We start from the raw sequence: 18,164 nt of genomic DNA on the forward strand, positions 1-18,164 counted from the left end.
GTGAGTGAGTGAGTGAGTCAGTGACAAAATTAAGAAACTTTGACCCGTTATAATTCTTAAACTACTGGTTCAAATTGAATGAAATTTGAAATATACCGTGTCTTTACAATGCCTGCATGGTTAGTGAAAATTCAGTCTTGTAGTTTTATCCACAACGAAGTTACAGGGGGTCGAAAATGGCCTGAATTGCTTCGAGAAAAGAATGGTAGGTACGGCCGTGCCGCTTTTTTGCTCGACTTGGTGGGGGCACTGCCGTGCCCCCAGATACCATCGCTCTTACGGTGAACGAAAACATCGCGAGGAAACCTGCATATCTACATATATTTAGCACATGTAGATATATGAACCCACCTACCCGCAGTGGACCAGCGTGGTGGGAAATGGTCCAAGCTTAGGGGCAGTTAAGACATTTGAAATATGCACTGCACTCTCACAGATAATAGAATAGAATAGGTAATCGTGACACACGATGCTCGGGGTAACAATACCTATCACTATCACCCTAAAAAACCAAGGCGAAAATAATTTCTGACGACACGCTAAACTCATACTCTTTTTCCGTCGGGGGGTCAAAAATGGTAAAACCGTACCTTCTCGTTAGAGAAGTAAGTAAGTAGGTACTTAAAATGTTCCTTGCAGACGGAGATGGATTTTTTACAATATAAAAAATAATGATCTCTCATAAACCTAGAACCTCTACAAAATTATTAGGTAGGTAGGTACTCTATGGTTACAAAATTATCTCGTATGGTTACATAATTCCATATTTGAATAATATATGTTGCAGTGAAATAAAAAAAACGCAGCGTACCTAGTCATTTATCAAATTCCTCACGCAGGTGACAACAGTGAGAACTGTCATACCCCATTTACACTCTCGCCTCGGCCCTCGCCTCCTCGCTCGCCTCGTCACTCGTGCGGAGGCGCGAATGTAAACACCCACTCGCGTGTGACGCGAGTGGGTGTTTACACTCTCGTGCAGAGTTCAGTTGTCTTTGAGCTGGCAACGATGGCGGACGTCGAAGTTTTAGCCGCAACAATAAAGAATTTAATGTATGATCACCAATTACTTCGACGTTTATGGACCGAATATTTTGAAAATTCTTTTTTTTTATGTATTGGGTTGAGATCCCATGTGGTCCCATTTTTTCAAATTTTGATTCCACCTCCAAGGGTGGGTAAAGGGTTAAAAACAGGCTATGAATTTCCATTTTGGGTACCTTTTAAACCGATTGTAGTTAATGAAATTTAGAAAGTACATAGGTACTTACCTATATTTTTAACATTAAAAAAAATATGATGGTGACCTTGAGCTGATCTGATGATGGAAACGGAAGGTAGTCAAGGGAACTCCTCAACGGTAGGTATATAGCAACTACTTCGTGTTTACTACTGACGAGTAGGACTTATAGGTATCATTTGCTTCTTAATTTTGATTGTCAATTATTGCAAATAAACTAAGTATAAATAAGTAGTAAAATAAAATAATGATAAAAAAACGACTTCAAAAAACCACTAAAACGTAAGAAATAATTTAAGGTTTAGACATGGTTTAGACCTATTCTATGTGACAGTACTAATATATCTAAGCAGGTAAGTAGGTACTGCTTTTATTTCTTACGTTTTAGTGTTTTTTTTAATTATTATTTTATTGAAATATTTACTTATATAAAATTAAATGTTTCGTCTTGCGACCAATCCATTATACAACTGAGGAAAAAACACTACGTTATAATTATACGACGACGAACACAACCTGCGCGGCACGATGTAGAAGCCAGAATGAAGCGGACGCGAGAGGCGAGAGTGTAAACACCCGCTCGCGTGCGACGCGAGCTCGACGCGAGCTCCTTTGACTCGTGTCCCAAAAACCGCTCCGGACGCGAGCGCCGCGAGTGGCGAGGCGAGCGAGGAGGCGAGCCACGAGCGTCTGTTCACACTCGCGCCTCGCCCCTCGCCTTGTCGCTCGCCTCGCCACTCGTGCGAGAGTGTAAATGGGGTATCAAAGCATACAAAACACTTAGGGCAAAACACCCAGTAACTGACCATGTGCCAGTAACTGACCACCTTCCTCTTCAACTCCAATAAATAAGAAATATAGCCAAGCAGGGCCATCTAGTGAACATCCAGTCTATTTTGTGGTTCATTGAGAGCATTACTGATACAAAAGATTTTGCCAGCCGCCAACAGATGGATAGTGAGCGATCGAAAAAGTTCAGTTGGCGCGCGAACCGAGTAAATTGCAGTTGTGACTAACGTATTTGTTAAGGTAAGTAAATTTTTTGATCGTAAAATTTACCATGAAAAAATTGAAATTATTGAAAGAAAAAAATATACCATATAGATTTAATTATAAAGATTACGTTTTTGATAAGATTCAGCTTGTTATTTCCCGTTTGATTGTTTTTAATGGGGTGGACAGTTACTGGACGACAAAACAGCGATTTTCCAATAACTGACCACCTATGTCGGTTATTGGGATTTTTGGTTGAAGCTGAATTTAGGCAAAATAAGAACGTAATATTAAAGCTCATATGTGCCATTTTCTTGTGTCAAAATATGAGCATTCTATCTTCACTCCTTCCATTTACTGACATAGGTGGTCAGTTATTGGGTAAATTGGTGGTCAGTTACTGGTATTATTATATATGATATATTTTTACAGGTTTCAGCGAGATGAAGAAGCGCCAAGATAGCAAAAAAAGCATAGAAAAGGCAATTCCACTTGTCTGAGACAAACCAGGATCAACAAGACATTCCAAAATAATTCAGGGTGACATGCAAGCACCTTTTAAAATATAGAGAATTCAAACACAAAGTCCAAGTTTGTTCCAGATTCGGTATTAGCTGATGAGGAAGATAAAAACGCTAGTGGAGCATACTATCAGCCTAGGATAATGTGGATTCTCCAGGATAAAGACAGATGTCACCATTTTTCCTTAAAGATAATCCTTGGAGCAGTCCCTTCAAGAATGCAAGACCAGGAGACAAATGGCTTTCACCATCTCACTCTATGAAAAGATACTCAAATGCTATCTTCAGAACAGCTGAAGGCGTACCTAACCAATGCCAGCGCTTGTGAACCAGATGAAATTGGTTCCCCGAGCACAAAAGCACTTGGCGAACAACACCTCAATGACGCTATTAAAGACCCAACCCGAATATACGTAATCGACGAAACGCGCCTCCACATTTTTCCAAAGACAGGCAAAGCCACTTCAGCAAAATAGGAAAAAGAAAGCATCACTACAATGCTAGCACCCTCAGCCGGTGCACTAACACGCCCTTCAATGGCATTATGAACGGCCAGGGGATTTCAAACAAAACGGTAAAATTGGCACACAAGAAATGGGGCATTCTTCTATAAGTTGTTACCACGACCAACACCCCAGCCATTTGGAACCGATACCACAACTATCCGGAATCCACTGGCAACGCTATACTATCATTGGCAGACACATTAGTCCAGCAGCGGAAAATGCAGAAAGTACAGCGATGTTCTGCTTCAGTGACGCCTCTACAACGAGGCAAAGATTCCCTGTCCCCCTTGCAGAAATGACTACTCCTGTCTTTGGCCAAATAATTATCTACGAAAGCACGTTTCAACAGCATCCTAAATATTCCAGTTGAATCCTCAACAAAGTCATTGAAATCCCGTTCGTCAAGGCATCTCTTTGTATCCTGAAAAACTAACCCCCAATATCTGATTCGGTCATAATTACAATGGCTAGCCTCAATGACTCTTTAGCCGCACTGAAAGTCTCTGGGTGGGGTTTCAGCAATAATGAAAACCATCTGTCTCTGGTCCTACATCCTTGAAAGGACCGGTGGGGAAAGGGCCTACTTTTCCGGCGGGGAATTTATGCTTTCCCAGGCCGACAATACAATCCGCCACGATTCCTCCTCTTCATCAGTTGATACCGAATATGGAAAAGACCGGCTTTAGCGCTTGGATTCGCTACTTTATATTTAAGAAAATGCTCGTTTCTGGCACCATGAATGCTTCATGGGCCTATCCCACTGATCCTGGCTTGTTCCGGACAAACAAAATCGCCCTTTCTGTGACTTATCTGAAGGTACTACATTGGGGCCACTTAATCTCCCTGAAAGCTGTAAATTTAAAATGCGTGTTCACTATGTGCATGTGTGTTTATTCCTTTGTTTTTAGTATTTAAAAAAAATGCATAAACTTGTGTTTTTAATAAATAAATGGTTGATTATTAGGATAAGATATAATTTAAATTATGCATTAATCTGATTAATTAATTTAATGCACTTTTCAGTTAAGAAACCTTGAGCAAAAGTGATGTGTCACACATTAAAAGAGACCAGAGGATCGGTACTATTACATGAAGTAATCAAATAAATAAATAATAATAATATTTAATCATAATTCCCTTTTTAAACCATTTTAAATTGGTGGTCAGTTACTGGCATCGAGTGTGGTCAGTTACTAGATTTTAGTGGTCAGTTACTGGGAAAATCACTACTTTTTGTTTGCAAAAATATATAAAAAAATGAGTAAATTCTACATGTTTGCTATTTACTCAGGAATGTAGCTCTGTTATTCTAGTTTCTAAAACAAAAATCGGATTTAATAAGCGATAATAATTGAGCCCGCTACAGATAAATCACTGGAAAAACTCCCTTAAGGTGGTCAGTTACTGGGTGTTTTGCCCTACATGACTAGTTCTTATTATGCTGGGTTTTGTCATTTGTCTGCAACATTTTCAAAATATGGATCTAAATTTCAGAGTTGCCAGTCAAAATAAATTATAATATAATATTGCCATTTAAAAAAAACGGCTTGATCTGCTTCTTTGGTTTGATATTTAGATATTTATGTTTTCCTTGATGACGACTCGGCCGGTTGCTGTTATGGTATGTGTAGCTGTAAGTGGTTGTAAACTCCATAATAATAACTACCTACCGGCATACGAACTTATTTCGTAGCGCGCATAGTCAAAATAAACCAATATTTTTGCTGGCAACATTTAGCAACAGTGTTGGGCCATCAACGATTGTTGTACATGAATCGACGTAAATGTTTCGATTTACATCCACGTCTTTTAATTATTAATTTGGCAGAAATCATTTTTTATTTATGGCAGAGTATTAATTTTTAGAGCAATATCTTTAAAATCAAGAACTGTACATAATGTCTTTGCGATAAATAAATGTTTTAAAAAAAATCGATAATACTATTGAATTTGTACATCCCTACAAAGAGAAAGGGAAAGAGGCAATGAGTGAGTGAGTGCGCAAGCGAAGTGAAAGAAAGAAATGAATTTACGAGAATAGGTCGCTCTCGTATGTTGAATAGATTTTTGGTTGATTTCGTTTTCACTTTTTGCTTTCGTGTCCTTCATATTATCTAATAAACCGACATTAGTTTGTTCCTGATTAATACTTTCTCTCATCGAGAAAGGTGCCCGGGTACCGAAAAACCCGAAAGTCCCGGGACGAAAGTAAGGCAGCATCTTATTGATTTTCTTGCCTTGCCTACGCTTTCAACCAACGCGAAGTGGTGTTATTCTTATTTACTATCAGTGTTCTAATTCGATTGTGTTTGGGTAATAACCGTACCGTTAGTGTTCAACAAAACGCGTCAGTTCTAAAGAATTCATCAAAATGATGGCCAATCCGCTTGACACCGTAAATGCAAATCAAGCCACGCAAAATGGTAGTAAAGTTCAACCCTGTAATGGTGAATCCAAAACTAATCTCATCGTCAACTACCTGCCACAAACTATGACTCAAGAAGAAATACGATCCCTCTTCTCGAGCGTCGGTGAAGTAGAAAGCTGCAAACTCATTAGAGACAAAGTAACAGTGTTCCCAGACCACATCCTGAATGGCCAGAGCCTCGGCTATGCATTCGTGAACTACCACAAGGCAGAGGATGCAGAGAAAGCCGTGAACACATTAAATGGATTGAGATTACAAAATAAGATAATCAAAGTCTCATATGCTCGACCCAGTTCTGATGCCATCAAGGGAGCTAATCTCTATGTGTCCGGTTTACCAAAGCATATGACCCAGCAAGACTTGGAACAACTGTTCAGCCCCTTCGGCACAATCATCAGCTCGCGCATCCTGCATGAGAATGTAAATGTAGGACATCTCCTACAAGGTGGAGGTGACGATGGCGGCATCCAGGGCCCATCAAGAGGTGTTGCATTTATCCGCTACGATCAGAGAAATGAAGCTGAAGCTGCCATCCGCGAGCTGAATGGAACCATCCCGCCAGGAGGCACCGGCCCCATCACTGTGAAGTGCGCTAACAACCCCAGCAACCAGAATAAGGCATTGGCCCCATTGGCTGCTTACTTAGCACCTACTTCTGCACGACGATTTGTTGGCCCAGCGGGAAAGGCTCTTCTGGCTATCAACAAAGGACTGCAAAGATTCTCTCCGCTGGCAGACCCCTTGATTCAAGGAAATGCTCTGGGAGGCTCAGGTTGGTGTATCTTTGTCTATAACATTGGGGCTGATACAGAAGAGAGTGTGCTCTGGCAACTGTTTGGGCCTTTTGGTGCTGTTCAAAGCGTCAAAATTATAAGAGACCCTGCAACCAACAAATGTAAGGGTTATGGCTTTGTTACTATGACAAATTACGATGAAGCTGTTGTGGCTATCCAGTCCTTGAATGGCTACTCCTTAAACGGGCAAGTTCTGCAGGTCAGCTTCAAAACGAACAAGAGTAAATCTTAAGTTGTAAACAGTCTAGTCAATAAATTTTAGCTAATTCAAAATGTTGATCATCACAAAGACGTCATGGTTTGTTCACAGATGTAGTAATTTTACAGGTAGGTATTATTTTACATGCTAGATTTCAGAATATCAGAGGCAAAGATTAGTACAAGTGGTACAAATCATGACAAGACATCTACAAGAAACATAATGCCCCAGGACTGATTAATGTAATTAAATTTCATGTCACTGACCCTTCACACACAACATGCCTAGTCAAATGAGTGAAGGCTAAGATAAAATGAATCTCATGTCCCACCCTGTTGGTGGTTATTCAAAACATTATTTAGAAAGTTAGGGGAAGTGTCTAATCTTATGATAGTGTTTTCCATCTTTTAAAAGTAAACTTTCCTCTTATTCAATTTTGTTGTTCCATGATGATAGTGTTTCTATCAATAAAGTGGGCACTGAATGCTTTGATGGTATTGTACTTACCATATGTGAATTTTTACTATCAAATTTTACACTAAATATAGTAAGTACAAGTTTTCTGAAATAGTGAAACTAAGTCCTGCTTCCCTCCCGTGTAGAATATGTCAGACTGACTGGTAAGCTGAAATATTTAGATTTATTAATTAAATTATAAAATCAGTCATGCAATTTATATGTGTATATGAATAGGCTAGCTGGTGTTGTGTAAGTTCAAATGCTGTGCAATATTCAGAAATTTTACAATATTTAAGAGAAATATAATAATTATATATGCATTGAAGATGTAATTTACTGTTCTGTTACTGAACTATGATGACCAGTTTCCTTACAATAGACTACCTGTACATGATATAATGTAGGCACTGCATCACTAGGCAACCAAAGATTCTAATAGGTAACTATATACCAATAGGATTCCTACTTGCTCTTTTTTTATAAATACCTGAGACATTAATGTAAAACATGTAGTACGTAAACAATATTGCAATAAATAATTTACAATTTGACTTAGAGTATATTATGTAATTAATAATAATTACTATGCAAAGGATACATTTTATTGGGTAGGATGTACATTAATTGCTTCCAAAGTATTGAAAAACTTGGTAAGGGCATAGGACACAATTTATTTATTGTAATGGGGGCTCAACAATAAGCACAAAATATATAGAAAGTCTTAACCAATATAATATTGTTTAAATAATTTATTTACTAAATACTTCTGTGTCTCATGAAAGCATTTTAGCTAAAATATTTATAATAGACCAGAATTTTGTATCCCTCAAACAGTTCTCCCATTATATGAAAATGTGTTGTTTCCCATCATACATTTTGTATTTTACCCATAATATTTATATCCTAAACTTAACTTATTATTAAATAAATCATTTGTGTATGTAAATTGATTGACTTGACAACCATGACATGTGACTATCTTGATATAATAATTATGTATATTGATCAACATTTTAATCGTCAAAATTTTTGTATTATGATATGATATAATTAAACTTGCGCACATCATCACCATGAATGTCAGTAGATAGAGTTCAAAATGTTAAATGTATGAGTATTAAACTACTCTTTGAGTGAATAGTTTTGAATAGATACCTATTGTATCACCTCAATTACCTACTGGCATTCATCATGTATGATATTGTCTCTCTATAGGTAATCACTGCTATTTATTATGTATGACATTTAAGTAATTTATATTTCATTGACATAATTTATTACATTTAATCATAACTTAACATACAGATTTCATTTGATGTCAAATTGAATGTGTCTGATGTGTAGTGTAAGTCCTTAATTAGTTTAGTCATTTACTCAGTAATAATAATGCCTATAATTTAATTGATTCATATTGTAATCTGTATCTAGTGAAATGTTTATTCAGTATACAATACAACATATTGCATATCATTGTGAGAAATGATGCCTGGACATAATGTTTGTTTGTCTCCAGCTAGAGTTCAAACTATCACCCTTAATTTAAAAGCTTGAAAACTGTGCATTTTAAGCAGAATTTGTGTTGATTTCTTTTAATGTTAAGGATAAATATTTTGTAAGTTAATAAATATTATTTATTAAAAGTACTTAACTACATGAAACTAGTCAGCAGTTATAATTTTGCGCAACATTAAATTATCAAAAGTAAAGCTAAGTATATTGTGTTCTCTAATTTAATTATAGCTTTATTGATATATGCAAGGTTAATTAACTACATAATATATATGTTGGTGTGGATTTTAGTTTGTATAAAAATCCAGTAACGAATTCAACGCAGCTGTACGGTGTGAAACCTAAGGGTGCTTTTCCACCAGAGATGTGCTATGCAGCTATGCTGCGAAGATGTGATATCTACGCTACGAAAATATGTGACCGTTTCCACCAATACTACGCTAGGTAGCTGTGCGAGGAAGATGCGCTACGAAGATGCGCCGCCGCAAAGTAGCTGTTCCATACAAAAAACATATCTTAGTTGAATCCGTTTCCACCAGTGCTAAGCTATGATTAACCAATAATAAACCTTAGGGTGCTTTTCCACCAGAGATGTGCTATGCTTCGATGCTATGGATGCGTTTGATATCCACCAATCATATTACACCAAGCACATAGCTTAGCACTGGTGGAAACGGATTCAACTAAGATATGTTTTTTGTATGGAATGATGCGTGCTATGGATGTGTGCTATGGATGCGTGCTATGGATGCGTGCTATGGATATGTGCTATGGCCCATCGCGAGTGGTGTAGCCGCCCCCGTCGTTTCCCCACTATCGATACATAGCATAGCTCGAGATGCGCATCTTTCTCGCACAGCTACTTTGCGGCGGCGCATCTTCGTAGCGCATCTTCCACGCACAGCTACCTAGCGTAGTATTGGTGGAAACGGTCACATATTTTCGTAGCGTAGATATCACATCTTCGCAGCATAGCTGCATAGCACATCTCTGGTGGAAAAGCACCCTAAAGCTAGTCAGGAGCCGTGTTGTATGCCTATTCTCAATTTACATGGGTGTAAAATTTAAAGTAAGAATTGAATTGTGTTGTCCCTGTTGTAAGTCGACATGTCGATGTTGATTGGTTTGTAATATCAAGATTGGCATGCAATATACCAATACACACCTGTCCTTAAAGTTCGGTTTGCTCTGTGAGGTAGCTGTTGAGGTCGGAATGTGTACGCATCAATCCGCACTGGCAGAGACGGTAGTTTTGGTAGCTATCGAATTAATTAAAAATAAGAATCCTACCGCTCTATGCCTAATCTCCGTAGGAACGGATGCAATAAGTTATTATACATAAGTGCGCGTTAGTAAAATATACCTATTTATGTACATAATCGTAAAAATAATTCCGAAGCTCAACACTACTACTCATAGTAATTAAACCCGTTTAAGACTACCTGTAGCTAGCTACTTTTCGTACTTTTTGTTCATTAAATATTTAGGTGTTTGTGTTAAGAATACTTATTTTTTTGTTAATTTCACTAACAATTTAATTGATAATATGTATGTTTTATTTTATTCATAACCAATTTAATTATATTACTTAATATTTTTTCTTATTTTGGGCAGGTATGGGTATTGTAATATTTGTAATGGGCTTGGCCTAGGATATCTAGGATACATAAATTATTTAAGACAGAGTACAAAGTTAACACGGATAAACATATTGGCTTACTTTGTTCGAAAATAGAATGTCAACGAATGTAATCTGAGTAGGATAATATTTAATAGGCTAATAAATTAGCAATAATGTAAAAAAAGACTTTTATTTCACATCGAATACATGCTTTGTTCTCTAGGATAGATTGTTTTCAGTTTCTGTATCCTTACCTTTACTTTATGCTCATTGTAAGGTAGTATAGTAGAGTTAACTATTATTTTTGTGGTAGTGGGAGGTAGGTATAATACCAACTTAAAAATAAATTTCCCAATATTATTAATTGAACTTTAGATTCCTTCCTACATAAACCGAATAAAAAATTCATCCTAAATAATTATATGTATTGTATAGGTTAGGTAACTCTTTATTCCATATCCATTAAAGGTGAAACTCAAAAAACTGCTGATTATCGATCTAAAAACTTTAAACCAGTTTTGTACTTATAAAATTATTGTTGCCATAACTAGACACCCAGTTGTAATAATAATAACATCGGAGGGGAACAACTACCCCTTGTAATCAGCAAAGCGCGCTGTCCGAAAGACTCGTGTACGAGCAGAATAAATAAAAAACTAATTAAAATCGGTATAAAGAATTTAATATCAACTATAAGAACTCAATTCAAAACCTTGTCATATTAAATTTTGAAGTATCGTAGTATCAACGCCTATTCTTTACAACAATCGTTCTAGTGTACTAGTGACCATCATAAATAGATTAGAAACCTAATCCGTTGTAGAGTTGGACCTAGGTTATGTCATTACCGCTAACGCCGCGCTGGTAGCAATGGCCGCCCCGAGGGCAAGATAACCAGTTAAGTAAACGGTCTTCAAGTCGAGCATTTTAGCTAAATTCCAAATGCAGAAACGCAAGCCGTTCATGTAATGATACCAGAATGTGAACGCGATGATAAACTTGATGCATATGACCATTGTTTCAGAGAGATTCAGCCCTTGTATCAGCGAGATGTATGTGTCGATGCCATCAGTCAGTAATAGGGCGCCGGCAGCTAGAAGACTGTAGTACCCGACAAGCATGATTCCTGTAAGAAAGTAGTAAATTGAGTTTAGAAAAGGGATCTCGATACCCATTTATATTCAAGTTGCTAGATAATACGTGAGTTTCGGGGGTTGTGCTAGGAAGGGGGAGTGTGAGACCTCCCCTCCCCGCTTCGTCTCAACATATCGATTGAGCCGCCTCGCTGGCAGTGGCAGCCGCGTCGGACCATGCTTTGATATACTTACTTACGAGCTAAGAGCAAAAATCTGATATGGGGGAATGGTTAACACGTGTACCGGGAGAGCCCTTAACAGAAATCAAGGCTCCTGTATCGTCTTTAAAATAGCTATAGCAGATAGACAGGAGGGTAGGTAAGTACTTATAGGAAATAGTAGTAATTACCTAATATGGAATTATCTTTGAATGAAATAATTACTTACCGAATAACTAATAATTATTCTAAAGAGGTAAGTAATTTAACTAGAGCTACATGGGGATAACGTAGACGTATCTGATAAAAGACGCTACATTAATCGATAGAGCTAAGATGCTGGATACATTTTTTATCAGTAGCCATCTTTCTACTTGACCTTTCTAACACGGGGTTGAACGTGTTTATAAATGCTACCTAGGTGGTATCTTACAAAGAGATATTACTTACATAAATAATATAAGTAGTTAAGTAACTAACTAGGTATAGGTATTTATATTGTATATTAGGTAGCGTCAGATGCTGACCGTATCGATCGGTATTCGAGGAACATCAATCCTAACGAGGACCCTAAAAACAAAGAAGAACTAAAAAATCTCTAACCGGAAATTCGCTGAGCAATAGACGTCATAGCTGTCAAGGTAGGCCCGTATATAGTTAAGTGCGGCGACATCGGTCTTTTCAGCCTCATATTCTTAGCATCATGGTCTTCAGGGCACGGTGCCTCATAAGGTTGGTATTTAATGTCGTGTCTACTTTTGAAACCACCGCCGGCCGCCACACAAGGGTCCTTTTGGTGTAACTTACTGATGACGGCACTTGATCTTGCCTCGGTAAGAACCTTGAATATGCTTTTGGGCCTGGAAAAGAAATTAAGTAATATAGTCTTCTTCTTCTTCAGGTACTGGTAGAGTCAACAATAAATAAGCTCTTTTAGGTAGGCTGGTCTATAGTTACTTTCTACTTCGATGCTTTTATAGTTACCTAACTACCTTTGGATTGTCGATGGCTAAACAGTTAAGTTGGTAAAGTACCTACTGGTATTTGTATTGCACATTAATTTTGATTCGTATTTACAGTAGTTATTTAGTAGTAACGAGTGGTAAATGGATTCGGCAGCACTTCTACCACTGGACCCACGACAGCCAGTGGGATGCTTTAATATTAAGGGTCTGCAAGGGGTAATCGAGGGTTGGCATTGTCATAGAATTATGTAGTAAACGATGCTCTACAACCTTGAAAAAAATCACACAGGTAGTCGAAGAGTCTAGCTAGGTGCTGAATGATTCGAATTTAAGTAAATGCGTATGGATAACTGTAAATAAAATTCAGAATATCACGAAAAACCAGAAAATCACACTCCCGTATTGTAACAACTGTTTCGTAATTATTATGAATTTTCATATGATTTTTATCATATTATAAAGTTAAATGCTTGGACTAGGCGCTAAATACCTTGTTTTTTAATAAACACACACTTATTTTGTGTAAATTAATCGCAAACTTGAGCAATTTTTTTCCCTCAAATCTTCATACAAATATCTATGGCGGCTTTCTGTGTTATAAAATCATAAACACAAGTGACGTTTGACTCAGTCGGCCGCTGGCCTCCAAAGAAGGGTCACGTCGGTTTAGGCAGCACTGACAGCTCGCGATCTTATCGTGTACAAACACAAAATCACTGCACATTGGTTGTCATTGCACTTTTTCAACTTTTATGACACCAACATAATTTGATTTGAAATTGAGGAAGCATAATTCTTTTATTATATTCAATACATTAAATTAGATAGTGGATAATATTCTCGTGACATTACAGTCTCGTAAAAGTCTGATGAGGAGCAGGAATATAGCGAATGGATCTAAGTGATGACAATACGCAGGAACATTAGGTTAAGGATCAAAAATACAGTCTCATGGTGCTGGTGGAGGTATGGTCTCGTGAGGATCTGATGAGGGCAGTAACACGGTGGTGGCTCAATTTTATTTCAAAGATGTTAATAGCTAAAAGCATTGACTTTGGGCTATTAATTATATTCTTCAGAGAGAGAGAAAGATATTTTATTTTTCCTCTGGATGAGTTAGGTTTACTGGGTTTACTAAGTTCATTCTGTTAATGGCACCAAGTTGTTATGTGTTCATAAGTAATAATTATTGATTAACAAAGTGCTGTTGGTTCTCCACGAAAATGTAAAAATAAAAATAATATAAATAAAAATAAATTCGTAACGTAAAATTGTCAATGACGGAATTTCTTCTATAGACAGTAGCCACTAAAAAAAACCAACGATAGATTGCGTGATTTGAAGATAAAGATAAAGATACATTTATTCGACACATAGACAGCAACAACAAAAAAAAGAAAAATATGGATTTCAAGAAAAAGAAATACATACTTATACAAAACAACAAGGACAAAAAAAATAGAACATGAGACAAAAACAAAAATACAGACAAAATACAAAACAATAACACAACGGTTTGCTGTCCGGAGTGTTGAAACGGCACCAGCTCAGCATGAGCTGTGGACAGTAAGGCCACAGCACTTGATTGATCGGCGAGCTGAGCACCAAAATCAAGAAAATATTCAAAGTTTCCATACTCGCTTTTCACGCACACACATCACAAACTCATACCTTGTTCTAGGAGCAATGTCTACCCTGCTGCATTTCCATGACCACTTATCACTAGTGTCCCACCGGTTTCGGTGCTCAGCGGAATAGCACCATTAACCATTATTATTCTGAGATATCATCACTTTTTATTCTGAGTTACCCAACATAAAATCACGCCATCTATTGAAATCATTTTTTAAAATTAGGTTTTGTCTATGGTGTCTAATCCCCAAATTTAAGGGTAAAAGCTAAATAATTCTATTTTAACCTTTTTTATACCTATTATATTAAAAGACCTATTCAACGATACCCTACCTACACCATCAAAATAACCGGAAAAAATATCAGCCCCAATTTACTTGTATGGGACAGGGAGTACCACAATATTTTTTTTGGGGTACTCCCCATCTATGCGAAATGACAACTTGATATCTTTACCCGTTTCTGAGAAAAAGGGCGGTGACAGACGGACAACAAAGAGATCCTATAACGGTTGCTTTTTTCCTTTTGAGGTACGAAACCCTAAAAATAAGAAAAAATATTATGCTGCTACCAAAAAATGTACTTACAGGTACTGAAAAAGCGGTATATACTAAACAAATTATAAACAAACAAAAAGGTATTTTGTTTGTTTATAATTATATATTTTTATTTGTAACTTTTTAGTTGTTTTTATTCTATGAAATTTTACGTCAGTAGTTCATGATCATTTTTTATTTCAATAATTTTGTTGTTATTTAAATAGGTACCTTCAATATGCATATTTTTGTAATGTGAAAATCAAGCCCTTTCATTCGGTACCTTACACGGCAATGTTGAATTATTATTTTTTCGATCATCACTTATGTCCTCTAGAGGGTGCTATGTACATTTTAATGTAACGTCACATAAACTATAACCATCGTGCAATCAATACGCGTCTAACAATACTTCATGCATCAAAATTTATCAAGCCGTTTAGGCTACAGGAGGGAACAAAGAAACAGACAAACATACATACATACAATCAAAAAACATTACCTTCCTCCTTCGGCAGTCGGGTAAAAAGGAGTAAGACAGGGGGTCATTCTGAACTTTTGTTCTACGAGTTTTGGAAATTAACAAAAAAAACCTTTTTCATAGAAACTTTGTTGGACACGTGACTTTTTACCATGGAAAACGAATATTTTTTTTTCGCGAATTTGCAAAACTCGTAGAACAAAAGTTGTTCAGAATGACCCCTTGACTCATTCCCTTTCGGCTTAGTATAGCCCTTTTGCGACACTATGAATTTACTTTGCTTCGTCGTCGGGGTTCAGTTGGCTGGAGGATGTCCGAAACTTATTATCTACACTTTAATACTTGTAGTTACCTTTCTACAAGTAAATACCACATTTGTTTGAAAAAGCTAATCGGGTTCCGAGTATGGAGTAAAGTGGCACTCCTATTAATTTCTACTCTTTCCTGGTGCCTACCAGTGTAAGTAAAAATTATACTTAAGTACCCTAAAATCACCCAAAATGTACTTGAACATAATTTTCAATAAAGTTGGCGAGTAAATTTTATCGAACCACTGTGCAAACTTACATGTGTGCGTGTCACTGCGTGTGCTGTGTGAAGAGCATTGAAAACCCAAATTTGGCGCGGCACGTCACCCTGTACGGGCCCTTAACTAAAGTAGTTATTCTCACAGAGCCGCTTACAGGAAGATACCTAGGTAGGTATTCTATTCTATTCTCTGTGGGGTGTAAGTACCTGCACCTGGCTCTCTCGAGTGGAACCTTTGTGCATATCCCCTAGCCCTGGCTTCCGCTTGGACCATTTCACACCACGCTGGTCCACTGCGGGTTGGTGGGTTCACACACCTAGATGTGCTAAATCTAGGTACGAGTATGCAGGTATTCTCACGATGTTTTCCTTCACCGTCAGAGCGATGGTATACATTCAGAGATAGTGGTTTACTTGTCTAAGGCCTTGTTTCACAATGTCTGGTTAGTGGCTACCTGTGGGGTAAAATACATGCTGTCACTGTGAAATAATAATAACAGAGAGTGACAGCATGTATTTTATCTTACAGGTAGCCACTAACCAGACATTGTGAAACAGGGCCTAAGTATACATTGTTCTTAAATTCAAAGAACTCATTGGTAACTAACTTACTAACTACATGTCAGCGCCGGGATTCGAACGCAAATCTCTGGCGTGTGAAGCCGGCGCTTACCGGACTGAGCTACCACCGCTCCTAGCATGTAATATGAATACTAGGGTACTTATGCCAAGAATATCTCTTCCTTACAGTGCATGTACAAGCACAGCCCCAGTGCGAAACCGCGTTTGTGTTGTGAGCATCCGTGGAGTAGTTAGAATCATTATGATCCACCGGATTGCTAAAATATTTTTGTTATCCATAATACCTATATTATGGGTAACAAACATATTTTAGGTTTTATAGATGTAGGTAGTTAGGTACCTACTGTGGTAAAGTGCACCTACCGTGTATTGCGCCAACCAATCATAAAATCCTTTGTAGACCTTAAATATTTAATGTTAACGAACTTCGATAGCATTTCCGAGAACTCAAAAATTAGTTTGTAAAGGAAATAACAAATATAAAGTGTTAAAATTATTTCGCAAAGACAATGTTGTTATTTTGTCTCGTTTTATACTCTTAGAATAATAACATAGAGAAAAGAACACTACGTTTTAAGAGATGGGAGTACAAGGAAAAAAAAAGAAAAAATACTTGTATTTTTTTTTTATTCACGCGTACTAACAGAGGGTACCAACAAAACAAAAATTATGACGTACAAAACTACCAACATAGCCCCGCTGAAATAGTGATGTGCTTCTTATGGATATTTTTTATCGATAACTAGTAAAAAAAAAGTGCGAGTGTATGTATTACTTTAATTTCAGTTTTACACAATAGGATTTCAGTGTTACACAAGTCTCGATTCAACGTTATGTTATGTTCCTATTTGAACATAAAAATATAATCCATAAAATAAACTCGAGATTTTCCGTTGACGTAAGTGCTATGATACAATGTTGAAATAAAATAAAAGTGGAAAAATATAATTATATTTATTTATTATAAAATAAAGTGTCTGCAGTAAGTCCCACACATGGAATTGTTTTTTTTTTTCAATTGTGTTCTTAAAATGTTGTGGTAGAAAATGATTGCCACAAATTCGTTTAAGTTGATGTAGCTTTTCAATAGGCACATAAACCAGATCCTCCTTACCGGTCATCTTAACCCACTGTTTACATCTGCAAACAACATTTTTATAATTATTATTAAACAATTAAATATTATTTAATATAGGTATAATAAAAGTCACTGGTAATTTTTGTATGGAGATCCGAATTTGATTTTCGCTAATTTCCAAAACTAGTAGACAAAAGTTGTTCTGATTGATGAGCTGTGCGTACTAATGATAAATAAAAATATCGATATCGATAAAAAAAACATTCATGCACTATTGTTGGTTGTGCTGACCCTCCAGTTATTTTATTAGACTTTAACTTTTTTATACATATAAATAATCTAAATCCTATGCTTTAGCCTTTAATTGTAGCTTACCTTTCCTCATCCAGTGGAAATTTGGCCATGAAAATTCTCTTTTGGCCATCTATACGACCGGCTAGCGGCTCTTAAACCACATATTTCACAAGTTTTATAAAACATAATTATTATCAATAATATCAAGCAACACTAATACTTAGGTACCTCCACACAAACACTGCACTTATCCACAGTAATAATAATATATAAATAACTGTTTAATCTTAATTTATTTAGGATTTAAAATTATTTTTCAAACTAAACGATTGACTGACTGACACTGACAGATGACAAAAGCCAAAGATGTCTATGATAGCGTAAAAAGTACTCTGTGAGCGGTGCTCGCCATTATTTTTCGTACGCGTTCCATACTTATTTTTTTCCAGACTGTCTTTCGCCAGACTGAATAATAATGTCTCGCGTAGAATAGTTCTATTAGTC

General features: G+C 36.8%; 2 protein-coding genes and 1 long non-coding RNA gene across 3 annotated transcripts; 1 reads left to right on the top strand and 2 right to left on the bottom strand.

Annotated features, from left to right (window-relative positions):
* Positions 1-5,215: 5,215 nt before the first annotated feature.
* Positions 5,216-10,495, top strand: LOC105385201 (ELAV-like protein 1). Its single transcript, XM_048624535.1, has 2 exons — positions 5,216-8,996; positions 9,662-10,495. The coding sequence occupies exon 1, from the start codon at positions 5,632-5,634 to the stop codon at positions 6,712-6,714; it is 1,083 nt and encodes a 360-aa protein (XP_048480492.1). The 5' UTR covers positions 5,216-5,631; the 3' UTR covers positions 6,715-8,996; positions 9,662-10,495.
* Positions 10,496-10,930: 435 nt separating this feature from the next.
* On the bottom strand, positions 10,931-16,821 carry LOC105385200 (succinate dehydrogenase cytochrome b560 subunit, mitochondrial). Its single transcript, XM_011555535.3, has 3 exons — positions 16,652-16,821; positions 12,168-12,424; positions 10,931-11,396 (listed from the first exon to the last, which is right to left on the bottom strand). Exons 1-3 carry the CDS (start codon positions 16,723-16,725, stop codon positions 11,107-11,109), a joined length of 621 nt encoding a protein of 206 aa, XP_011553837.3. The 5' UTR covers positions 16,726-16,821; the 3' UTR covers positions 10,931-11,106.
* A 404-nt stretch (positions 16,822-17,225) lies between these two features.
* LOC125489278 lies at positions 17,226-18,127 on the bottom strand. Its single transcript, XR_007266854.1, has 2 exons — positions 17,742-18,127; positions 17,226-17,428 (listed from the first exon to the last, which is right to left on the bottom strand). It is a non-coding gene; the product is annotated as an uncharacterized LOC125489278 (long non-coding RNA).
* Between the last annotated feature and the right edge of the window lie 37 nt (positions 18,128-18,164).

Source organism: Plutella xylostella, chromosome 12 (assembly GCF_932276165.1).
Source record: "Plutella xylostella chromosome 12, ilPluXylo3.1, whole genome shotgun sequence".
NCBI lineage: Eukaryota > Metazoa > Arthropoda > Insecta > Lepidoptera > Plutellidae > Plutella > Plutella xylostella.